This window comes from Phocoena phocoena, chromosome 2 (assembly GCF_963924675.1).
Source record: "Phocoena phocoena chromosome 2, mPhoPho1.1, whole genome shotgun sequence".
Classification (NCBI taxonomy): domain Eukaryota; kingdom Metazoa; phylum Chordata; class Mammalia; order Artiodactyla; family Phocoenidae; genus Phocoena; species Phocoena phocoena.
This window is the reverse complement of record NC_089220.1, coordinates 147299032-147324653: the sequence shown is the minus strand read 5'-3', so window position 1 is coordinate 147324653 and position 25622 is coordinate 147299032. Positions and strand designations below refer to the sequence as shown.

Genomic DNA, 25622 nt, shown 5'->3' with positions numbered 1-25622 from the left:
ATAGACGCTTTTCATGTGGGTGACCCTATTAATGCCCTTCGGGGAGTCCTGCTTGGGCTTTGAAAAGGCATTTATGTGCCTAAGCTGAATAGGTTTTCAGGATATTATAGTGGGAGCTGTGGAACAAACAAAGATGCATCATATGTGAAGCCTGCCTTCAGGGAGCTTGCAGAGTTCAAAAAAAATAAATGAAGACATTGATAATTGGCTATCTGTAAATTGGAAAATGATACAGGTCCCCAAAATAGGTGGTGAGAGATACAGCTGAACTCTTTGGGAAGGACAGAGAATATTCTCATTGTGGGAGCTTCTGGCGTCTGAGACTTCTTGAGGAGAAAAAGAAAGCCCGTGGCTCTTGGTCAGGTTGTAGGACAGAGTGTGGAAAGGAGCTGAGGGGGGATTGTGTGGTATGTGGACAGAACAAGCCGGGCACTGGGACAGCAAGGCTGTTACAGGAAGACCAGCAGAGGAGAGTGGAGGAAGGAGGTGGTCTGTTGACGCTCTGTGCATAGTTAAGTGTGATGAAATATCAGAGAATACATAGGGAATTGAATGAAAAGAAACCATGTGGGTTTATGAAAATGAGACATCTGTATATTTGTACAGTGTTGCAATGGAATCACTGTGTGGTCACCAAACAACAGGGCTTGTGACTGATTGAGATGTAAAAGGAAAGTTTGGTGAGACTGATACAAATACAGTCTTCCCTTCCTTAAAACAGATTTTTTAAAAATTCAGTTTCGATTCTAAATGAGCCTTTAGCTATTTGACCATTTTCTATTTGTCACTTTTATATTTTTGAGAGCATATAATGCACAATTTTATATTCTGCTTTTATCCACTTTACATTAGTATAACAATTTCATCCTGTTTTAACCCAACTCTGCAAGGTTATATAATATGGCCTTATCAGCATGAACTTTAGTGATCGAGCAGTGGGAATTTTAAATCCTGGATCAAGTTGCCCTTCCTTGGAACAGAGCTGGGGTAGGAGTCAGACCAGAAGCTCCTCTTTGGAAATATGTTGATCCACAGTCTGGCTCTGGAAGCAGCACCTTCTTTCTCTCGGTTCTATGCTCTTGAAGACTCCTGCGTGTGGAATAGGTTAGTCCTAGGAGGACTAACAAGTCCAAATTTAACTAGTCCTCTATGAGTGGGTGCAGCCATTAGTTTTGGGTGGAACTTCAACATCTTCTGCATTTTATTAACATCCTCTGTTTTGGTTCAAGGAGAGCAGTCTTGCAGCAGTGGTGCCTTGGAAGCTTTGCAAACATTCGATTGAATGTTGTTGCTTTGCCAGATCCAGAACTAAAAATAGATGCTGTCAACTCTCTGACCACCAGTTGAAGGCAGACACCTGAGGCCAGTGCAAACCTCAGATCATTTTTAAAATAATTGTTTGTGATTCATATGCAGAGACATGCAAATAAATCCTTTTATTCCTCCTTTGAAATCCTACTGATAGTAGCCTGGCATCTGTCTGGGTGCTTTTGGGACAAAATAAGGATTAATATCTAATCAACAGTTATTTCACAGGGTTTCTTAAAATTCTTCAGTAGTGCAGAATGGCTTTTATTGGCCTTAATGGTTTCATTTGTCTCTGTTTGGCTGATTTTAGTAAACTGCAGGAATACCATATAGAAAGGCAGTCTTCACATAATTCCAAACTTAATTTTATTTCCATCAACTATCCTGTGTTGCTAACAGAGCCAAATTTAAGATGCAGCCTGCTCCATCCTCAGCTGTCATCTGAGTCCTTTATGCCAACCTGCTTACTTAGATATTGAGGTAATTAGGATGTCTTATCCAACTGTTCATGACAAAGTTAATAACTTCTAGTTAGGGCATTTTTAAAGAAAAAAATGTGTTAAATTCCTGAATGAGGTAATACCAAAATCATATACATCTGCTAAATCATGGGATTTATGTGCTTAATTATCAGCAAGGAAGAGCAGTGCCGATGCTGGAGCAACACATGGGAGAAGCTTGTGTTAAAGTGGAAGCAGAGTCCTGCAGAGCTCAGTGGGGATCCAGAAATAGGACTGCCTGTTGTATCCTGAAGGCAGCTTCTAGAGCTAGAGTAGGAAGGGCCACTCCAGAAGGAGCATCGGGCAACAGGAGAGCAAGCGAATCGACATTGCGTTAGCTCCACAGCAGATGCTAACCTGAGCGCCAGGTGGATGTAAATGGGATGAAGCTGACAACATAAAGGAGAAACTTGACAAGTTTATATGCAACATTAAATACACTAATAAAAATAAAACAGAGAATATTATATCGAGAAGTCTGCATCAAATGTAAGAGTTAATACTATGAAATATATTTAAAGATTTTATGGGAAATGTCAAAACACCAGCAGATAAATAGGCAAAGGAAATGAAACACAGTTCATACAAGGACGAATAAGCCATCTGATGGAAAATTGTTCTTCATTAAGATTCCCTTCAGGACTATCAGAAAACATTTGAAAAATCATACTATCCATTATTGGGTTATTAGGATAGTAATTTAAATTTACCTTTTAGAACTCCATGATTATTGTACTCCTGGTTCTTCAGAGGCTGAGCTGGAGAGGCAGTGGGCGGCTGGAGATGTGTGGCCAGGTGTTCACGGAAACCTTCCCTGGGAGGGCAGAAAGCCAGATGCCGCAGGTGCGGGCTGACCGAGCGCCGGCTCCCAGGGCCGGGGCCTCGTGGGCAGTTGTGGTTCATGGCTACCTGCTGTGTGTCAGGCACGGTGTGAGCTCTTGCATACATTTTCTCATTTGACCTTTACTACAACGCTAGGACACTAATATTCTCAATTTTCAGGTAAGTCAAGGCTTGGGGAGCTAAATCTGAGCTGGGATCAGAATAGAGTCAGCTGTGAGCCCAGCACCTTAGGGAGGAAGTGCACAGCGTTCAGTTACGATGGTGAAGACTCTGTGGACGTACGAGGACGCACTTCAGAGCCCAGTGAGAATAGTGAGAGACAGATAGTATATGCACTGTGGTTTTACCTGTGTAAAACTATGTGCCGATGGGGGAGTGTAAACAGCAAGGGTAGTTGCATTCTGGTGCGGTGTCAGAGATGACCCGGATAATCTGTTTGCCTTCCATGTGAGATCAAGGAAAAGCATCTGATAACTTATTAAAATGCATCTTACTAATATGCATTTTTCAAGCAGGGCATCTAAATTTTTTCCAGTGGCATCGTGTTAGTGGTTAATCCCTCTCTCTCTGCGTTGGTCCAGGTGGCACTGGTGTTCCCCAACAATGACCCTGCTGCCTCCATGGTGGCTTTCTACGGCTGCCTGCTGGCCGAAGTTGTGCCTGTGCCCATCGAGGTGCCCCTCACGAGAAAGGTAAATAACGTATCTTTCTGTTCAAGCCTGTTGGCCGGGAAGGTCGATTCTGCTGCCCTGGAAGGTTCTGTCATGGGGTCAGAATGTGCAGACGGCCATCTTCAAGAGCTTTCATCTCAGCAGGATGTGGATCAGGAAGCACAGGGCTGTTTGCCTTATCTCTGAGGCTCTGCGCAGGTTGTCGTTGGTTGTCCCAGACAAGGGAGCAGCATTGACGCTGCAGCTCCACTCAGCGGCCGGATTGAGCTGCTGCCCTGAGGTGGCGCCTTCTGTGCGTTGAGCAGGGTGATCTGCCAGCAAAGCAGGTGTTCCAGTATCTCGTTCCTCAGTGTCACTGCCCTAGAAATCTGGGTAAATGATAGATTTTTCACTTATTTTTATTTCAGGGGTGGCCGTTGTTGCATTTGTGCAGGTGTTTGGACATTAACAAGTTCCAGGTTCACCTACGATTTGTTGGATCTTATTCTATGATTAGAATAAATAACTATCTTGCTGTTACAGTTGTAGTGTAGTCCAGTGTCGGAACCCTACACAGCAGTGTGTGTGTCTTTGTCCGCGTAAATGCTTGACTTCTTGCACCACAGACCTGTGGTAACTTTGGAAGGGAAGGCCGAGGGAGGAGGCTGTGCTGGGGTTGACCCTGATGGTCCCCCGAGAGGTGCTCTGATGCTGTCGAAGGAGACGGGGCCGATGGCTGTGGGGTAGGCGCCCTGCCACTGGTTGTGTTATGTGTCGTGCCCTTGGGCTCCACCCTGGATTCACCGGGCTGTCACTTAGCACACCATCATGAGCAGAGTGTGTGGGGTGACTCTTCCAGCTCCAAAGTGCTAAGGTTTTCGTGTGCCCAGGCTCAGAGTTTCCAGAGAATCTTCCAGCTCTCTTTGTGGCTACTCATTATGAAAATGGGGAAGTGCCTCAAGGTCTGTTCACGGTGTGTGGGTACCTTTGAAACTCTGCTCCTTGGGTCGGAAGGAGAGAACGAGGGGATCCTTTAGAATAAGGTTGGGGAATGGTTGCTGTTTCCCTTTTCCTGGGTACAAAATCTTCAAGTTCCCTCCTGGGCCTCCTAGGCACCTGCAAGCATCAGGCGGGGTGGCAGGTGGCCCTGGAAGGGGGGTGAGCCCTGCAGCCACTGACATCAGAGCCCCCTCCAGTGGCCTGAGGAGAACCCTGATTTCTGCGAGGGTTTGCCTCTAGCATTCCTGGTGTATAATACACACCCCGTAAAGTGCTTCCTCATCTTCCTGAGCCCTATGACCTTCACAACTGACGAGAAATGCAGAAGGGTTTGGGGATTTACTGAGCAGGTAGCCACATTCTCCTGTGTGATTCTTTGGTGCTGTGACTAACCTGGAAAGCCTCTCAAGGGATGTGTGATGCTCCTCTTTAATTGATATCTAATTCAGTGGGTTGAGGTCCTCTGGAAATAGAAAAGAAAACCCTCTGGATTCTCTAGTCAATGGCATCAGGATGCTAATTTGGAGAAATTCATAGGCTAATGAGTGAAGAGACTGATTCTCTGTCAGCACTGCACTAACAGACTCCAGAACATTTGTTACTGTTGTTATGAGTAGCGGTTATTGTTTACTCATCACATATCGAATTTAGATTTGTCTACTCTACATCTATAGCCTGGTGTTTTCCAGACCAGGTCTGGTTTGCAGAGGAAAATCATTTGAATGAAGAGGCACCTGTCTCTGCCACTTCCTGACCAGGCATTGTCGAGCGGAGCCAGGGTGTCTCACCTGCAACTCCTCTGGGTCTCCTGACACGTGCTTGCCAGCCGTCTCAGGCGTTGCAGGCTGTGACCTGCCAGGTAGCTGTGTCTCACTCACCTCTCAGACCCATTCAGACTCTCATATTGTACCATGTACCTCAGGACCAGGAACCCTCTCTCAGAAGAAAAAGCTGAGGTTTCTTCTTGGCCCTCTCTCCTTCGGAACATTTCTAAGGGTAACAGAACCAGCAGATGACTCACGGGTTATTGTTAAGCCAGAAGCCGTGCGTTGGGCCTCAGTCTGTAGTTTCAGAATGTAATGTTCATTCTTAGAAAACGTTACTTTTTTTTTTTTTTTGCGGTACGCGGGCCTCTCATTGTTGTGGCCTCTCCCATTGTGGGGCACAGGCTCCGGACACACAGACTTAGCGGCCATGACTCACGGGCCCAGCCACTCTACGGTATGTGGGATCTTCCCAGACCAGGGCACGAACCCATGTCCCCTGCATCGGCAGGCGGACTCTCAACCACTGCACCACCAGGGAAGCCCAACTTTACTTATTTTTAAATAAAAGAATCCACTGGCTCGGTTGCCATTCAGCACAGGGTAATATGTGCACAGGGGTGTAGGTGATGAAGTTTGTGAATCCTCTATCCACCAGTCCTATGCATGCTAGTCTTGTCTTAAAATAAAGGGCCTAATGAGAACCAAATTTTCAGAATCATCAATGTTGATTAGCCTCACTGAGCGATTTAGTCCCATGTGCATTTATATTCTTTGTTCTAGTTCTTGGGGTGAGGGGAGAAGGCTCATTTTTCACTTGAAGAGTTCATAGTGGGAGAAATGGGTGTCCCTCCAATGGTTTGGCCACGGAGTGGGCAGGGGCAAGAGAGGAGCCTCCAGAAGTCTGTGCCGTGATGGGCAGGTCTGGACAGTGGCTGTCCTCCTCGCCCTCTTGAGGTGGCTGAGCTGGTCTGTGAAGGCCAGATGCCAGCAAAGTGGGCCTGTGGACTGGCGGAGACCACTGAGCCGCATTTCCCTTCTGCCAGCTTGGGAAGTAGCAAGGCTGTAGCGGGGGTGGAATTCTGCATATCCTAAGTGCCATAGGGCCAGAGACCAAGTGGGCCCCGGAGGCCACAGGAGTCCAGCCAGGCAGGGCCTGGCCCATCAGCACTTGCCTCTGGGCTCAGAGGGGGCTCACTGTCCTGCATGATGCAAACTGTTCTTTCCTTAGAATCTAGCACATGCCCCACTTGTTTGCTTTAACCAAGGTTTCAGATGTCCTGTTAAAATGAAACATCTCTGGAAGGAAAAACATAGACGTCTTGTCACATACTTAAAATCTCACGTGAACCATCACATGATCCTTCCCTTGGGAGTGCATTTTGCTGGAAGAAATCAGAGGGAGTTGGGGTGGGGAGGGAGGGAAATGGGGCAGCCCGAGGGTGACACCCACCCAACGGAAGTGTTTGTGGCTAGAAGGTTATGCCCCACGTCTGGGATTTGTTTTAAAATAACAAATCTGCATGTGTGCATGTGTTTGAGGTAAGAGATGAGAACAGATTTGCCAACGTTGATAATCGTTGGTGCTGGGTGACAGGAACGTAGGATTTCTTTCTCCTTTTCTTTGTATCTTTGTGTCTGCTTGGAAATTTCCAGTATAAATAAAAAGTTAAAAATTAATTGGCAAAACAACAATACATTAATGACATGTTTCTGTTAGTATTGATAAGGAAAATTTCTTGGTCAGGTTTCTTGGATCCCCTGGTTGTATGACCATAATAATCTTTAAACTAGTGGGTCTGCAGCCTGTCTTGTGTTGACTCTGCAGAGTAATGCATCGAGAGCCCCTCACTCAGTTTCATCTGCATTGTTGTCTCACCTCCTGAGGCAGCTGAGAAGCCAGCGGTTTGGGTAGGCAAGCATCAAAATTGGAAAAGCACCAGCTAGTAGTTGCAGGTCCACAAATCCGGAACGAGTTCACAAGAGACGCTTTCCGTGAACTCACCTCACATTTACTGGAGAGAGAGTCCTTCTCATGGGTATGGCTGATGCTTTCTGACCTGGAGACTGAGACGGGACAAGGTGAGGCTGATCGAGTGCGCATTTACTGCTTGAGAAGTGACTTGTCAGAGACCATGGGTGTGGAGAGACTGCCGGGGAAGGGACATGCTTCGTCAGCTCTCTATGTTGGAGAAAGATTGAAAGTGAGGGAAAGGTTTGAACTCAGGTGTGGGTCAGCTTTTCTTGCACAGCAAAAGAGAGTCATTTGTGAGATATTGTGGTCCCGGACAGCTCAGCTCTACAGAGGAAGGGCCCCTGAGCCCAGCCGCAGGCCAGAAACAGCCATTCCAGGGAAAAGCGCTCAGGAAACATGGGAGGTGGTGTCAGGGCCTGAGTGCTCTGGCCGTCAGGGCAGTGGTTCACGTGCCTCCTCAGTAGCTTCCTGTGGCGCCTTTCTGGACAGTGGTGTGGGGTGTCGGGGGGCTCCCAAGTATCGGGGCTCAGGGCCCTGTCCCCAGGTCCAGGAGAGATGGCCCATGGAGGCCACAGATGGCTCTGTGGGCTCTGCCAGAGGCTCTGGGGTCAAGCTGGGCTTAATTTCAGGGATCCCGGTGCATGAAGGAGACAGAGTGCTCTGAGAGCAGGTGGAAGGGTCTCATCTCAGCACAATGGGGTGCTTGGGTGGGGCTGTTTCTGCGAAGCTAGCTTTTGGCTGGACCTCTGCGTAGGAATTTCCAGACCAAGAAGATGGGGGAAGAGCAGGCATGGAAGCTGAATTTCATGGTAACCATGGATTCTGTTTACGGTTACTCTCACCCTTCCTCTGTATTTTAGGGTCTTTAGGAGCAGATACTGGGAAGACAGGGCCCAGGGGACAGCAGACCTCTACCGTGAACCCTGAGAGGTCTTGCAGTTGGCCCTGGTGCTCCCTCTCCTGAGCCATTCTGAGCCTGTCTGTAGGCGGTCCCAGCAAGTTCACGCTCCTAAAGAGACGCCCTTCTGCTCCTAAACCTGGCTTCAGAACCTATCTCCCCACCCCTTTACCCGGTCACAGCTTTTGGCCATGTGATACCCAAATTCACATTGAAGTGACTGATTATAATTCTCCTTGAAAAAGCACTGCTTGAAGGAACAATCCCACAGGGTCCCCAAAATGGGAAGGTCCCCATCTGCAGAGCACCAGGCCTCCTCCCCCTTGCCGGGGCTGCAGGGGTGTTGGGAGGCTGGCTGTGCGTGATGCTGTGTAAAGAGACGCGGCTTTTAAATCTGCAGTGAGGAGTACGAACTAGGCACTTGGAGGATGTAGTTTTGAGATGTCGATGTTGCTGATTTTACTGGGGTGAGAATGTTGTCTCACGTGGGAAGGAAGGAGGTGACAGCCTCACCACAGTCCTGACGTTTCCCTTCTAGGAATGCCGGCTGCTTCACGGCTTTATTTTCTGAATCATAGCTGGTGGGAGTAAGGAAAGCGAATTGAACTGACTGGCGGGGTGGCTGGACGCTCAGGGTGGTGGCGCCCGGGGCTGCTCTTCCCGCAGCATCTGCTCCCAAGTCCTGGCAGTCAGTCTGTGCGGCAGCACCCCTCCACGCACACGCCCTTACTCTGTGGTCGGCATGGGTGTCCAGTCCACCACGCCAGATGTGATCAAAGACCGCTTGGGGTTAGTGTCCTGAGTGCAGAGATGTGTTCTTGGACCCGCTCTGTGTCCCGAGGTCATGGTCCTGTACAACCAGAGGGGAACAGAACAAGACCCCCTGAGCACAGCACACTCTGTGCTCCCCATGTGCATCCCTTACAGCCAGCCAAGGACACAACGCAGATGATGAGACTGAGGCCAAGCTAGTGCCCTGTTCAAGGTCAGGCAGCTGGCAAGTGGCAGCCTGAGATTTGACCCCAGCTGTGCAGACACCAGCCCGTGCCCTGGCAGTCTGGTTGAACCTCTCCTCAGGGAGGTTGGTGCCATCCCAGGGCCCAAGGGTGAGACCGTGTTCTGTTAGGAGAGTGGCCATCACCTCTGCTCGTGACCCTTCTCTCCTTGCTGCCGTCTCCCAGGATGCAGGAAGCCAGCAGATCGGGTTCTTGCTTGGAAGCTGTGGAGTGACTGTAGCCTTGACGAGTGACGCTTGCCACAAAGGGCTGCCGAAGAGCCCGACAGGGGAGATCCCACAGTTCAAAGGTGAGCCTCTGTGCCGGGTGGGGAGGATGTGCTCCGAGGCATCTGTGCCAACACACAAGGTTTCAGATCACACCCCACATGCTCTCAGCCTGCACGTGATGTGCTGTAACTGCAGGAGGCTTACAGCACCTTAGCCGTGGCCTTAGACTTGGTGGAAACACCAGCAATTTGGTCTGGCTTGTGCTGTTGTGAAGCGTGCCACCAACGGGAAGGTGGTGTCACACCTGTCTTCTGGGGGATGCTTGCCTGAAAGGAATTTGTCCTTTATTTCCAAGGTTGGCCAAAGCTATTATGGTTTGTCACAGAGTCAAAACATCTCTCTAAACCTCCTCGAGATTGGTTCCCGCACATTAAGGACGCAAATAATGACACTGCGTATATCGAGGTGAGTTGCTGGGTCTGGACAAGGTTGGGGAACTGAGTGACACGCAATGCAACCCTTACACAGCTCAGGGTCAGAGGTGGATGTGGGCCCGGAGCTCTACCCTCTCGGCACCTTCTCGTTGCAGTACAAGACGTGCAAGGATGGGAGCGTGCTCGGGGTGACCGTGACGAGGATCGCGCTTCTGACCCACTGCCAGGCCCTCACACAGGCGTGTGGCTACACAGAAGGTATGGGCAGACCATTCCTGGGGGACCCCGACCCCAGCCCCCAGCCCTGTGAGATGAGCGTTGTTCCCACTAGTCACTCAGAGAGTCGTGCCGCTCCACCGAAGGTCTGTGTGTTGGATTGTTTCGTTGGCGTCTCAGTCTGCTCTGGCAGCCAAAACAGACGCCACAGACTGGGGCTTAAACAGCAGATGTTGACGTCTCACAGTCTGGAGGCTGAAGTCTGAAATCCAGTGCCAGAGGGTTGGTTCCTGGGAGACCCCCTTCCAGGCCTGCGGACGGCACCTTCTGGCTGTGTCTTCATACTGCCTCTCCTCTGTGTGCAGAGGGAGCTCTGGTGTGTCTTCCTCTTCTTATAAGGACACCATTCTTATTGGATCAGGCCCCACCCTATGACTTTACCTAACTTTAATTATCTCCTTAGAGCCCCATCTCCAGGCACATTTATACTTGGCGTTAGGGCTTCAACGTAGGAATTTGGGAGAAAACAGTCTAGGCCATAACAGATAGTTGACACCATTGATGTATATTCGTTCCTGGCTGCACAGTGGAACCTCTTTGGGAGCTTTAAAAAAGTGCGCATGCTACAGTGCACCCCCCTCCCCGCAACTGGCTTGGATCCTGGGGCTGCGTTTCACAGTCAAAGGGTTGGTTTCCATGATGTGCTTTCTTTGCCCTGTTTGGGGTTGTCCTGGAGGCACAGAGTTAGGGTCACTGGAGGTAACCATGTTGACAGCGCTGACGGGCTCCTGGTCGGAAGGATCAGACCCCACATACCCACAGCTCCCTCCGCTGGAGTGTCTGCCATCAGGTCCCCGCACTAGCCACGTCACAGGCACCTGCCACACTGGAGTCTCTTCCCAGTACCCAAGCGTCTGTCACGAGCCATGGATGAGACACTTTTCTCTTTTTGCTGTTCTCATTTGCTTTCTCTCTCTCCCCATCCTTCTGGCAGTCTCCCTTTTTAAGACCAGTTCACTTGTCTCGTGGAGATGTTCCACTGATGTTTGGTCCCTGGACAAGTTTCCCAGACATTGTCACACGTGGAGACACACTGCCTGTAATGATCACCACCCTGTTTGTCACTGTTTTCAGTTTTCTAGTTTTTCTCACAACCTCATGACCTGTATTCCTTGCCCTAATTCCCTAAAGGTCCAGGGCCATCACTCTTGCAGGGATTGGGGAAGATAGATACATACTTGCTTCCTGATTCTCCACTTTTAAAAATCTTGCATAAGATAGAATACAGGCTGTGTATTTTGAATGTCCCTTTTTGAAAGGGGGTGAGGCACTCGGTACTGAAGCTTTGGCGAGCATTCTAGTGGCAGGTTTGCTGGAAATTGCCTCCTCCTGCAAGTACACAGCATTTCCCTCTCTTGGGAGAACATGTGATGGAAATGAAAAGAATCTTTTAAGAAAGAAAAGGCAGGGAGAGGGAAAACAAATATTGGGTTGGCCAAATAGTTCATTAAAACCCAAACGAACTTTTTGGCCAACCCAATATATAAAAGGAGAAGGAATAAGGCGTTTTAAGTGATGCTGTGAAGAGCTACTGCTGTTAAGTTGTGTATCAGAATACTCATCTAGAAACACTTCCCAGGCAGGCCAGCATTTTAAACGGGTCTGATTGGAGGCTGCAGCATTTCTGTAAAGACAGTGAAATGATGTTTTTCTAAGACCCATTACTTCGCACTGATGTGGTATTGGATTTTTTGTGTCCTTTGGTCTGTGACCGTCTTTTGTTAAAATCTTTGACTCTGTATTTTATAGCTGAAACAATTGTGAATGTGTTGGATTTCAAGAAAGACGTTGGGCTTTGGCACGGAATCCTAACAGTAAGTGAGACGCCCCTTGCTCTGCAGTGTCCTGTTTGACTTTGAATGTGCTCAGTGTTGGGATTAGAATGATGATCTGTGTACACAGCGGCTTGGGTAAGCCCCTTCCTCCCACATTATAAAGAAAAGTTACCATTTTTAGAAGTCTTAAGTTAACGTAACTTCCAGGAGCTCAGCAGACCAGTGGGTCAGTAGCTGCTTGCCTGCATCGTGGGCCCACGCTCTGAGGCTGCGGCTGTAAGAGAGAGTGGCCTTTTTAGGCTCAGGGAAGTTCAGGATCTTTCTTCCCACGGTTGGCATTTCAGATTGTGCAGAAACGTTGATGTCTTGCATTTGGGTCACTTTGCCCATACATGTGATTTGGCTACAAAATTCTTTTTATCTTTCTGTGAATCATTGTTTAATGAATGTTTCGGGAATTATGCTGCAGGGGGAAAAGTACTTTGAGATTTCCCCTTGGCCAAAAATTCAACACGAGTTGCAGAGAATGTATGTCTCATTTTTGTTAGTGCCACTTGAGAAGTGATGACCATTCAAAGCTGTAGGCACTTTTAATAGAGGGATAACCTTATTATTAAGATATGCTGGGCTTCCCTGGTGGCGCAGTGGTTGAGAGTCCGCCTGCCGATGCAGGGGACATGGGTTCGTGCCCCAGTCCGGGAAGATCCCACATGCCGCAGAGCGGCTGGGCCCGTGAGCCATGGCTGCTAAGCCTGCACGTCCAGAGCCTGTGCTCCGCGACGGGAGAGGCCACAGCAGTGAGAGGCCTGCGTACCGCAAAAAAAAAAAAAAAAAAAAAAAAAAAGATATGCTTAGCATTTAAGAAATATGTGTAGCATCACTGCTTCGAATCTCCCTATGTCTGTTTCATATATGATGATTTCCACTCACCTGTTTTTCTTTTTAAGTTTCTTATGCTGAAACCTTATATCTTTTTAGAAGCAAAAAACTCTAGTAGTTTTACATGAGTGGTAGGAACATAACTATAAAAAGAGGGATTTGTTGTTTCTTGATAAACCAGAATTTATGCAGACGTCATATAGACAAAGGTTTGGGGCTCCGGCCCAGCCAGCTTCCTTCTGTTACCGTCTGGACACTAGTCGGTGGGACAGAAACACAGCCCCACACACGCATTACCCGTGGCCTGCTGGTGTCATGGGAAGAGCACAGCCTCAGAGAACCCAGGTTGGATGTTGGTCCTTCCTTCTGTAGCTTGTGACTCTGGGCACGTCACCTGCTCCTGTGCCCAAGAATCGTCTGTTGCCTGAGTCACTCTGCACCTCTGTTTTCCTTATCTGTCCAATGGGAATGTTGACCGTGTGAGAACCACGTGGTTTAACGTTCAGTGAGTGCCTGGCCCATCTATTTGCTTGATGACCGTTGCCATCAGAGTTCTCTCGTGACAGTCTTGCTTTCAAGAGCTCTGTGATAGATCTTGTTGACGTGGTCACCCGCCTGCCTGCTCACTGATGCTATGGATTACTGCCTCCGGAATTGGTGGTTTCTGAGTCTGTCTCTGGCTGCCACCTTCTAGAGCAAGACAGGCCTCTGGCTAGGCAGCACGCACTCTTCCAAAGCATCTTATCTTCTTTATGGTGAAAGATGCTCCCACCCCCAGGATGGAATGGGGAGCAAGCGCGAGGTGAGGGAGGTGAATGCTAGTGGTGAGCAGGCTCACCCGTGTCGGGGAGGGTGCACGTGGTCATCTTCCTGCAGAGCTTCTGAGCTAGACCAGCGCTCTGCAGAGTGTCCGTGCCCTCTCTCTCCACCGCCACCCACAGCGAGGGCAGAGCCGACCAGGGGGGCTCTTGTCCAGTGCTCCCCATGTTGTGGTCCCTTCCTGCCAGGTCTGTGCATGCAGCGACTCAGATGTATGAGTCCCAGCTGCAATGTGTGAGGACTGACCGTTTACTTAAAAAGTTAGTTTTTGTCATCCATTTTAAAGAAAGAAACCTTTTACGGGTCCTGGTCTACATGAGCCAGGCTAGATGGAAGACTGAGGGTGTTAAGACAACTTTCCACCACTCCTTGGATTTCAGTGTAACGTTTAATAAAGGAAATTAATTTTGTGAATAAAAATGAGTAGAATACACCAGAGAGGATTAAGCTTCAAGACTGAAAGGCCAATAAAAAAGGGATCATTCAACTTACGTTTTTATAAGAAAAGGATTTGGATTTAGATTTTTTTATACCTTTATTGGAGTATAATTGCTTTACAATGGTGTGTTAGTTTCTGCTGTGTAACAGAGTGAATCAGCTATACATATACATACATCCCCATATCTCCTCCCTCTTGCATCTCCCTCCCACCCCCCCATCCCACCCCTCTAGGTGGACACAAAGCACCGAGCTGATCTCCCTGTGCTATGCGGCTGCTTCCCGCTAGCTATCTATTTTACATTTGGTAGTGTATGTATGTCCATGCCACTCTCTCACTTCATCTCAGCTCACCCTTCCCCCTCCCCATGTCCTCAAGTCCATTCTCTACTAGGTCTGCATCTTTATTCCTGTCCTGCCCCTAGGTTCTTCAGAACCCTTTTTTTTTTAGATTCCATGTATGTGTGTTAGCATACGGTATTTGTTTTTCTCTTTCTGACTTACTTCACTCTGTATGACAGTGTCTAGGTCCATCTACCTCACTACAAATAACTCAATTTCGTTTCTTTTTATGGATAAGTAATATTCCATTGCATACATGTGCCACATCTTCTTTATCCATTCATCTGTCGATGGACACTTAGGTTGCTTCCACTGGGCTTAGATTCTTGAGTTGTATCAGTAGAAGCAGGAGTCGGGAGGACTAGACAAGCTTTGAGAAGTCGCCTCCACTCCCACAGCCTCTTAAAGGATCATCCCCAGTGAGATGCCCATGTGGTCCCCACCCTCCCACCAGGGAGCCCCTGGCAGCGGGGTGAGTCCCACATGGAGCCCTCCCCCACTCACTGCCCAGTGTCCTGCTTTCAGAGCGTCATGAACATGATGCACGTGATCAGTATCCCGTACTCGCTGATGAAGGTGAACCCGCTGTCCTGGATTCAGAAGGTCTGCCAGTACAAAGGTGCGTTGCGGAGGCTGCCCCTTTAATGTCACGCCATCCTGCGGCACAGGCGGTGACTCACTTCCCCCCTGCTTCTCCTTCAGCAAAAGTGGCCTGTGTCAAATCCAGGGACATGCACTGGGCATTGGTGGCGCACAGGGATCAGAGAGACATCAACCTCTCCTCTCTCCGGATGCTGATAGTGGCCGACGGCGCAAATCCCTGTAAGTGACGGCACCAGGCAGTCAGGAGGGGGCCTCATTCTCCAGGTTTCATTCTCTGGGGTTTGATTTTTCCCTTTTCTAGTCTTTACCTTAGTGAAGAAGTGGTCTTAAGATAATAGCCAAACAGTATTACTCAGCGTAGCCTACGGGCACCAGGGCCTGAAGGTCCAGACACAGCCCTGGGGTTGAGTCCTAGCCCTTCCACTTCCTGATTCTGAAGAGAACATATCTTACTTGTTAAAATTCTTCTCCTTTTGTTAGCTGCAAGATGGTACCCAGTCATCAGATTTTATGAGGATTAAATGAAGCAATCCCTGTGTACAGTTCTTGGGATATAATAAGTGCTCAAGAAATATTAACTATTATTATTTTATGGTCCATAGTAGTTTTATTGATCAGGAAATTTGATTTGTCATTTTTAATGGAATTTTATTATCAAATCCTGTAGCAGAAATTACCTAGGTAAGATAAATTAGCAGTTCCACAGAATACTGTTAATATACCTTGAGAAATATTTCAGTAAGTTGAAACAAAAACCCAGCTAGCTTGTTTTTTATGAGAAGAGTATATAAGCGAGAAGCAAAGTGAACGAAATGAATTGAATGAACAATGTATGTTTCTGACCACATTTGTAAACTCTGCAGCATATATATTTGTAAATTAAAGCAGTATATACTTAACATCTGATATGCAAAAGTGGACTTGCAAACAGGTGATTTTGTATTAGTTTTATAAATGATTCTTCCATTTACAAAATAACTCCATAAATTGTGGGCTGTTTGGTACACAATTGATTTTGCCCATAACTCTTCAGAGTAATATGTCTTACAGGAAGCAAGGTAAACTTGTATTAGGAGCTAGTTTAGCTGATAGGTTCCTAGTAATTATACTTTGATCTCATCACTCATATTAATATAGAGAAATGTTTTCTTCATTTAGTTGGGTTTAGATTTACTTATTTCTTGGAACATACATGTTGAAAATGGTAGAACATGTCTCAGAAAAGTTATTAAAGTTAAGTTCTTCAGTCAGCAAAAAGGTTTTAAGTATAGAAGTTGCATTTTTTAAATTCTTGAGTTCTGTGTTTGAGAATAATATTATCTTTCATTGTAACACGAGTGATAAGTTATATATTAAATGAAGTATTTTTCCATGCTGCCTAACTCCCCATGTGCCTAGATCCTAACTTCAAAAGCATTTTATATTATGGGATACTTTTAATTGTCCACATTGCTTCGCCTGTCTGATTATCATCCCCCCTTTCCCTCTAGGGTCTATTTCTTCCTGTGACGCGTTTCTCAACGTCTTCCAAAGTAAAGGTCTACGCCAGGAGGTCATCTGTCCATGCGCCAGCTCACCAGAGGCTCTCACCGTGGCCATCAGGAGGTACTGCTGTGTTAACTCAAGTGGGCAGCCTGGGTAGGGGTCTCATTCAGCAGCTAACAGAGACCTGGAGCCATCGCAGTTCATCTTAGTGTGAGAATAAAAACAGGACCCAGATTTTCCAGACAAGGTTTTATTCTAGTGTATTCTAGAATGGATTCTCTTAAATAGTCTAGATTCATTAGTTAGAAACTCACTTTTCACTCTGGAGGTTCGCTGTAATTCCCGAGTGAGTGGAAGTCTGTCCACAGGCACGCTGAGCAGTGAACCTTGTCCTGGCAGGTTATGCACATTTTCATTTGCTTATATTAGGCTCAGGTTTAACTTGAGGATAGAACAGAGTAAATGCTGGATGAAACGAAATTTTTGTGGCCACCCCTGTGCCCTTGGACATGCGGGTTTTATGTCATCTTCATTTTCTGCAATACTGCACATACTGCACTTTAAAAACTGGTTTTCTGAGCTTTTGAGCAGCTCAGCAGCACATCAGAGGGTTCTGGGGCCTGAAATCTCCCGCTGTGTGGGGCTGGGCTTCTGGGGCTCTTGCTAAGGCCAGCAAGCACAGTGAGTGCCCTTGGTCCTAGGTCACTCCTGCATCACTGCCTGCTTCAGAGCCACTGGGGCCTGTCAGGGACAGGCCGTGGTACGGCTCATAAGAGCTCACCCTGCCCAGGGTGAGAAGGGCTAGAGCGGCCTGTCTGACCGTCAGCAGCTCCCAGTAATCCACACTAACCTGAGAAAGGAGGGTTTGCATCACCCAGACGTTTGCAGCCTATACATGACTAATTCGCCAACATCTTTGGGCTCTGTCTCTAAGTATGTTTTATTTCGTGTCACACCAGTGTGCTCTGTTGTAGCAGTGGATGACAGAGCTTTCGGTGCACAAAGTGCATGAGTTCTGCTCTTTTTACTGAAAGGTTGGGATTCGCAAAAATATTCATGTAAAGGTTGCCCTTAAAGAGACACCTTCTGATGCTTTTAGGAGCTTGTTAATGTGATATTAACCAGGCCGCCTAACAGGTTGAGAAATTGAAAACTTTAAAGTATCAGAAGCAACTTTTTTTAAATAAATAAATAAATTTATTTATTTATTTATTTTTGGCTGTGTTGGGTCTTCGTTGTTGTGCGCAGACTTTCTCTAGTTGCGGCAAGCAGGGGCTACTCTTCGGTGCAGTGCGCAGGCTTCTCATTGCGGTGGCTTCTTTTGTTGCGAAGCATGGGCTCTAGGCGCGAGGGCTTCGGTAGTTGTGGCACATAGGCTTGGTAGTTGTGGCACGCAGGCTCAGTAATTGTGGCTCGCGGGCTCTAGAGCACAGGCTCAGTAGTTGTGGTGCACAGACTTAGCTGCTCCACGGCATGTGGATCTTCCTGGACCGGGACCCAAACCTGTGTCCCCTGCGTTGGCAGGTGGATTCTTAACCACTGTGCCACCAGGGAAGTCCCCAGAAGCCACTTTTAATTTTGAGTGAACCAGAAATTAAAAGTCTGTAACGTAATTTAAATTGATGAGGAAATATGGCACCATTAACCAGAATCCAGTCTTCATTTTTTAAAGGATGGCACTGTCGTCCCCAAAAGAGAAGGTTTGCAACAAATAATCTTCTGAGATTTATGTCCGACCTTGGAGTACAAAACACATCAGGATTGCAATAGCAGATTTGCCTTCACGTTGTCCTGCAGAAATCAGTATTCAAGTATGTGTCTAATTTGACTCTAAGGGGACTCAGCCTCCGGAAGCATGTTGGGGCCAGGAGTCCCAGTTTGAGCCCCACCCGCTGGTGGCTGGCCACACGATCCTGGGCACATTCCTTCTGTCCAGGGCCTCGGTTTCCTCCACCAAGAAACAAGGGGCTTGGACTCAGTAATCTCTCAATTTCCTTCTACCTGTAAATTTTTAAGATTCCACAGTTCTGTGAAATAGTACCGTTGCCAGAGATGATTCACAGAATGAATGATTCATTCATGTAGACTTGTTATGATCAAATGATTTGCTCATTTGCTTTTCCTAAAAGTGTTTTCTCTGTGCCTTTAAGATATGTTGTATAGATTATGCCAGAGTTGATTGGCAGAGGGTGAAGGGATGAGCAAAGGAGGTTTTTTTTGAAGATGACATGAAAAATAATGATATTTAATTTGTTCAAATTCAGATTTTTGTTGTTTGATTTACATTCTTATAAGGTACATAAGAACATACTCAGTAGAGCTGACCATAACCTGCTACTCCATAGAGCTGTAGTTCCCAGCCAAGGCAATTTAGGAATGCTGGCAAGACCTCATTTTAACACAGCCTCCTGACTGACGTCTGAGAATGTCATTAGAATGAAATGCCGCTTATTTAAGTTAAAAAGTAGGACTTGAGAATTGGCATTTCTTACAGCTTTAGACAAAAAAAGAAAAAATCATGTTTATAGGTGCTGCCTCGTATCTGACTCATATCTAGCTGATATAAGTGCAATCCACGCTGTTAACAGTCTGTGCAAAAAGCTTTCAAACTTGTAAAAACTGTCTTCATATGGGAGTAACCATTTATAACATTGTATCAGTTATATTTTCCTAATAAGTTTTTTAACCTTTAAAAAACTTCAAGTTATTTTTTAGGGACAAGGATAGTCATAGGGAGGACAAGTGAAGAAAAAGTAGGCTTCTTAGTTTCAAACGGTGGACAAGTGAATTATTGTTCTTACAGAAAAAGAAAGATCTTTTAAACCTTCTTCGTGATCTTCCTGTTGTGGCTGCTGTTATTCAGTTTGTCAGGTTATGTGCCATTGTCAAGAAGCCAATACTGTCAGCTCATTAGCATCAAATAAGCTAATAAGTAGTTTGAGATCTCCATGAGTTTATGGCATGTTATCCCTGCCCTTCAGTAATAAATGATGTGCATGAATTGAATGAGACCCAACATCAGGTCTTATTTTCTTCAAATAAATTTTCTTCTTTAAGAGGACTTTATCTGTGGGCCAAAGTAATGAATGGAATTTTTATTGTCTGGTGGTAAAGCTCTTATTTTCAGAGAAAAAGTAAGATGCATATACAGCACTTACATGTAGTCAACCTAGAGCTTTAGTGCTAGAAGGATGTTCATCTGGTTTCATTTTATACATGAAGAAAAAGAGGTGCTTTTCTAGTCTAATAGATAGTTCCAAACAGACAAAATATAGACAATAGAAGATTCAGAGCTTTGGCAATCTGTGGTTTATATAAGCAGGGTATTGACAAGTTTCAGTAGAAAGCACTCCAGAAAGCAAGGTAACCCTGAGGGCTTCAGCCTATTCTCAGACCAGCACGTGTGCCTCTGCTATGTGGATCAGCAGGCAGGAAGAAGCAAAGGATTTTTAATTGTTTCTCTAAACATGTTTTAAAATCTTTTATAAAAATCTTTCTTTAAAAAGATTAAAAGTTTATTAACAAAACTAGGCAAATTAGCCAGGAAATAAACCCATGCACCTTTGGTCAGTTAATCTATGACAAAGGAGGCAAGAATATACAATGGAGAAAAGACAAGTCTCTTCAATAAGTGGTGCTGGGAAAACTGGACAGCTACATGTAAAAGAATGAAATTAGAACATTCTCTTCTAACACCATATACAAAAATAAACTCAAAATGGATTAAAGACCTAAATGTAAGACCAGATACTATAAAACTCCTAGAGGAAAACATGGGCAGAACATTCTTTGATATAAATCGCAGCAATACCTTTTTGGATCCATCTCCTAGAGTAGTGGAAATAGAAACAAAAATAAGCAAATGGGACCTAATTAAACTTAAAAGCTTTGGCACAGCAAAGGAAGCCATAAACAAGACAAAAAGACAACCTACTGACTGGGAGAAAATATTTGCAAATGATGCAACCGACAAGGGATTAATTTCCAAAATAAACAAACAGCTCATACAGCTCAATATCAAAAAAATGAACAACCCAATCAAAAACTGGGCAGAAGACCTAAATAGACACTTCTCCAAGGAAGGCATACAGATGGCCAACAGGCACGTGAAAAGATGCTCAACATCGCTAATTATTAGAGAAATGTAAACCAAAACTACAATGAAGTATCACCTCATACTGGTCAGAATGGCCATCGTCAAAAAGTCTACAAATAATAAGTGCTGGAGAGGGTGTGAAGAAAAGGGAACCCTCCTACACTGTTGGTGGGAATGTAAATTGGTGTAGCCACCCCGGAGGACAGTATGGAGGTTCCTTAAGAAACTAAAAATAGAATTAATCCCACTCCTGGACATATATCTGGAAAAGACAAAAACTCTAACTTGAAAAGATTCATGCACTCCAATGTTCATTGCAGCACTATTTATAATAACCAAGACATGAAAGCAACCTAAGTGTCCATTGACAGACGAATGGATAAAGAAGATGTGGTATATATATATATATATATATATATACAGTGAAATACTACTCGGCCATAAAAAAAGAATGAAGTAATGCCATTTTCAGCAACACGGATGGACCTAGAGATTATCATTGTAAGTGAAGTAAGTCAGAGAAAGCAAATATCATATGATACCACTTATATGTGGAATCTTAAAAAATGATAAAAATGAACTTATTTACAAAACAGAAACAGACTCACAGACATAGAAAACAAACTTACTGTTACCAAAGGGGAAGGGGGTGGGGGAGGGATAAATCAGGATTTGGGGATTAACAGATACACACTACTGTACGTAAAATAAACAGCAAAACCTACTGTATAGCACAGGGAACTATATTCAATATCTTGTAATAACCTAAAATGGAAAAGAATATGAAAAAGAATAGGGGTGTGTGTGTGTGTATGTGTATTTATATCTCTGAATCACTTTGCTGTACACCGGAAACTAACACAATATTGTAAATCAACTATATTTCAATAAAAACAAAAAAAATCCAGATTTCTAATGCAGAGACATTGAGTTGTGATCACTCAGTTCATAAAAAGGATTATTCCTTTTGGGGAGACATACCAGCATGCTTTCCAACTTTGTTTCTTTTTAATTTGAAGGTCCAGTTGGCTTTATTAAGCAATTCATGAATTGGGCTGCATCCCATCTAGCAAGTAGAGAGACGCTCCTAGGGGTTGTACAAAATGGAAGGTTTCTGTAGGCAGGAGGTGGATAGGGTAAGAAGGTATTAGCAAAAGAAAACAAATTGTTTCAGTGTGGTATGTTTCATTCCTTTCTCCTTATTCTCCTGTCTGTGACAGGTTTTTGGTTTGTGGTTGCCATGAGGTTCATGTATTTCAACCTGTGTATATATATGCGTCTGTTTTAAGTTGATGGTCACTTAAGTTTGAGCACATTTTAAAAACACTCCATTTTTACTCCCCCCCATTTTGTTTTTGATGTCATATTTTGCATTCTTTTAATTTTGTGTGTTGCGTAACTATTTATTGTGGATATAGATGATTTTACTACTTTTGTCTTTGAATCTTCCTACTAGCTTCACAGGTGGTTGATCCATTACCTTTACTATATGTTTGCCTTTACCAATGAGATTTTTCCTTCCATAATTTTTTGTTTCTAGTTATGGCCTAGAAACCATAAACCATTTCTTGTAAGAATAGTTTAGTGGTGATGAACTCCTGTAACTTTGCTTGTCTGTAAAATTCTTCTCTCTCCAAGTCTGAATAAGAGCTTTGTGGGTACAGTCTTCTTGGTTCTGAGTGTTTCCTTTTAGCACTCCGAATATATCTTGCCAGACCCCTGGGCTGCAGAGTTTCTGCTGACAAGTCAGCTGATAGTCTCTATCGGTTCCGTGCATGTAAATAGTTGCTTTTCTCTTTCTGATTTTAAGATTCTCTCTTTATCTTTAACCTTTACTGTTTTAATTATAATGTGTCTTGGTGTGGGTCTCCTTGAATTCATCTTGACACCCTCTGTGCTGCCTGGATTAGGATGTCTGTTTCCTTTCCCAGATTAGGGACGTTCTCATCCATTGTTTCTTCAGCTATAGGTTTTCTGTCTCTTCTCCTTCTGGGACCCCATAGTGTGAATGTTCACGCACTTGATGTTGTCCCAGAGGCCCTTAAACCATCTTCATGTTTTTTCCTTTCTGTTTTCTTCTGCTGTTCCTATCGGATGATTTCTACTACCCAGTTTTCCAGATGACTGATCCATTCCGCATCCTCTGATCTGCTTTTGGGTCCCTCTAGTGTTGTTTTGATTTCTGTTATTTTTCAGTTCTGTTTGGTTCTTTTTATATTTTCTGTGTCCTCATCGAAATTCCCACTGAGTTCCCCCTTTCTTCTCCTGAGTTCAGTGCGCATCTTCATGACCATTAGTTTGAGCTCTGTCTGGTAAATTGCTTATCTCTGCTTCATGTAGTTCTTTTTCTGAGGTTTTGTCTTGTTCTTTTGTGGCTTTGGCCAGGTGATGTCGTGTCCTAGAGGTGCCCTGTGGTTCTGGAGACCCGGTGCCTGCAGGCGGCACACATCTGCCTGGAGTGCCTCAGGAAGCGGTACTTCACTTCGTTGCAGTAAAATGAACAGAGCATCACTGATGACTGGCCCAAAGCAGCCGGAGAATTCCCACATGCAGATTCTCACGGTGGTTAATACTCCATTGTGCTACCCACCAACCCATTTTGGTTTTTGATGTGACTTGAAATGACAAACTTCATGCTCACCATATCCAATAGGAGAGAGGTCCTAGGAGCAGAGTTCAGGGTGCATTTCAAGACCAGCAAGTGCTTGCCAAGTGTTCGCCGTGGTGTTGTTTACCTTGAGTTTGTCCAGAACTGTGTACATTTGAAAGAGTGCTTTTCAGTCTTCTCATCTTGATTTTCACAACCACCTTATCTGATAGAAAAGGCAGATTGTAGACTTACTTCCTAATGGACCAGTTAGCCTCTGAGACACTCATTTCCTTCGCATGTAAACGAGGCCGTGGATATCTGTGCCTCCTACCCGTGTCTGACACACCAGGCCCTGGTGCCCACACCCATGTCTGCTCCAGGCTGTGTGTAACCACTGTCCCTCTTGCTGTTCCCACCACCTGCCCCCCCCCAAGGCTTCACATCTTTTCACTGAGAAGTCCAGGTTAGACCCAGGGGCATGCAGAGACCGAGGGCTGGTCTTCACCTCTTAGATCTTGGCCACTGTTTGTGGACTCAGTTCTCCTTTCACGTGGGAAGGAGAGTGGGGGACAGAGTGGTCACGATTTTTAGTTTAAGCCTCCACCCCCGTGATCATCCTCTCTTACTTACTATTCAGTGAAGCCGTGTGTAAACATACCCCACACCTCCTGCCGGCCTCCAGCCTTCTTGTTCTCACATCCCATCCGATTCGCCAGGGAACATCCAAGCCCAGCTGTTTCTCCTGCCTCCTCACCGGGGTTCCCAGCCTTCTGCCTGCTCTCCTTCCTGACCAGAGCCTGCAGGACCCACAAGGCCATGCAGTCTGGCCACACCCCCTCTTGGCCCCTTCTCCCACTGCCCCATCCTCCCTCCCCACAACCAGACCTCCTGGTCTTTGCTGCCCGCTCTACCTGGTGTGCCCCCAGGGTAGCATGGCCAGAGCTCTGTCTTTGCTCACTTCGGGGAGGCCTGCCCTGACCACCCCCCACAGAGTGAACGCGCCCCTTCCACTCTTGTGTGACTCATTGTGATGCCCTCTCAGCATTTGCCACTTTCTCATGCGCCGTGTGGTTTACTGGTGTATTATTGTTTACTCTCTGTCTCTGTCTGGTTAATAGTTGGTGCTTAGCATATATTTTGTTAATAGATGAATGAAAGGAAAATTTAAAATATGTAAAGTGAGAAGTAAAAGTCCCTTGCCAGACACTTACGATGACCCTTCGTAATTTACCAGCAGCAAGTGCTGTGAAGAGTTGAGCCTTTTCCCGCGTGTCTGTGTACAGTATGTGCACGCCCACCTAAGCAGGAAGATGCTCCCTTGCAGTTTGACCTGAGAGTAGTCATGTGGGGTTTTGTTTGCTTTCATTTTACTTGATGATCTAGGTGCAGCTAACAGCCTAGAGTTATGGTATCATAATCTGGTCTCCTGAGAAAACAGCACCAGCAGAAAGCTGTGTCCTTACCCTCCACGGCCCCCATGAGGCTGGTCATGAGAAAGGCTGAGATGAGGGAGGAAGCGGGGGAGGGGGGAAAAGGAGTGGGAGAAAGAAGGAGGAAGTGGAGGGGAGAGGAGGAGGGAGAGAGATGGGGAGAAGGCGTGGACGCAGGTGGGGTCTGGGGCAGCAGTCTGAGGCTGTCAGGGTGATGTTCTAATGGCAGGGAAAGAAGGGGCTTCATCCGTTCCACAGGAGCAAGGTCTGGACCCCAGAGTTTGTGCAGGAAACTTGCTTCTGCCCAGACTCCCTGGAGCCATGTGTGGGCTTTATGTGCTGCATGCACAGCCGTGGAGAGTCAGGAGTTGAGTAGAACACAGACATAAAAAAACATAGGAGGACATGGGTTCTGCCACCTCACTTTCTGCACTGAGCACATACGGTAAAATTGCCCCTGGCCCACGTGCACAGCTCTCAGGCTCCAGTCATCTGGCTTCCACAGCCCCTCCCCAGAGCCGCCCGCCCTGGTTGGCTGGGGTGTCTTCTCAGACCACCAGTTTTGTGATTGGCGTCTCTCAGGTTCCTGAGTCAACCGAGGGACAGGGGTGAAAAGATGAAAAAAGGTACAATTTTAGTCTTCTAAATAGAAATAGGAATAATGGTGTGATCAAAATTTAAATAGCCCCCTGGTGACTTCTTATTTCATGTTCCGTTCCCTCGCCTTGATCATACTTCTCAGTCTCACCGAGATGGTTGTCATCTTTTTATCTCGTTATTATGCACGGGCTGCATGTTGGAGCTACTGAGTGCTGGCTGTGCAGAGCATGGCCTCTGCACCCGGCTGTCGCTCTCAGGCTCTGCGTGGAGGTGAAGCCGGTGACAGGGGCTCTGTTTCAGGGGTGAATATCTTTAGGAGAGAAACACATGCTAGACTCCTGTTTAGAACCTGTTTCTTTCATTGTCCTTGTTTCTTACGTGCCTACATCATTTTCAAGCAAACTTGATGAAAACACTCACACTTACATTTTTGTGAACGTCCTCCTCTGCAGGCTGTTCTCTGTGACCTGTGAATAGAGGACAAATTCCCCGTTCCTGGCGTTCATATACACGACTGTGTCCACAGAAAGGTTGGAAAAAGTCTTGCTTTTGGAAAAATGAGCCTGTGTGTTTACACCCATTTTGTAATGCTTTGTGCTTATTTTCTTCCTAAAACTTGAAGTGAACTTTCCACACATAAGAAGTCAGAGGCCGGGCTTCCCTGGTGGCACAGTGGTTGAGAGTCCGCCTGCC

General features: G+C 46.1%; 1 protein-coding gene across 1 annotated transcript in view; it reads left to right on the top strand.

Moving 5' to 3' along the window:
* Positions 1-25622, top strand: part of DIP2C (disco interacting protein 2 homolog C) — a 368636-nt gene that overhangs the window by 257805 nt on the left and 85209 nt on the right. Inside the window, exons 10-17 of the mRNA XM_065872651.1 lie at positions 3233-3343; positions 9119-9242; positions 9518-9627; positions 9752-9854; positions 11622-11686; positions 14651-14744; positions 14828-14947; positions 16219-16333. Of these exons, the coding sequence (XP_065728723.1) occupies positions 3233-3343; positions 9119-9242; positions 9518-9627; positions 9752-9854; positions 11622-11686; positions 14651-14744; positions 14828-14947; positions 16219-16333 (842 nt within the window). The remainder of the gene's footprint in view (positions 1-3232; positions 3344-9118; positions 9243-9517; positions 9628-9751; positions 9855-11621; positions 11687-14650; positions 14745-14827; positions 14948-16218; positions 16334-25622) is intronic.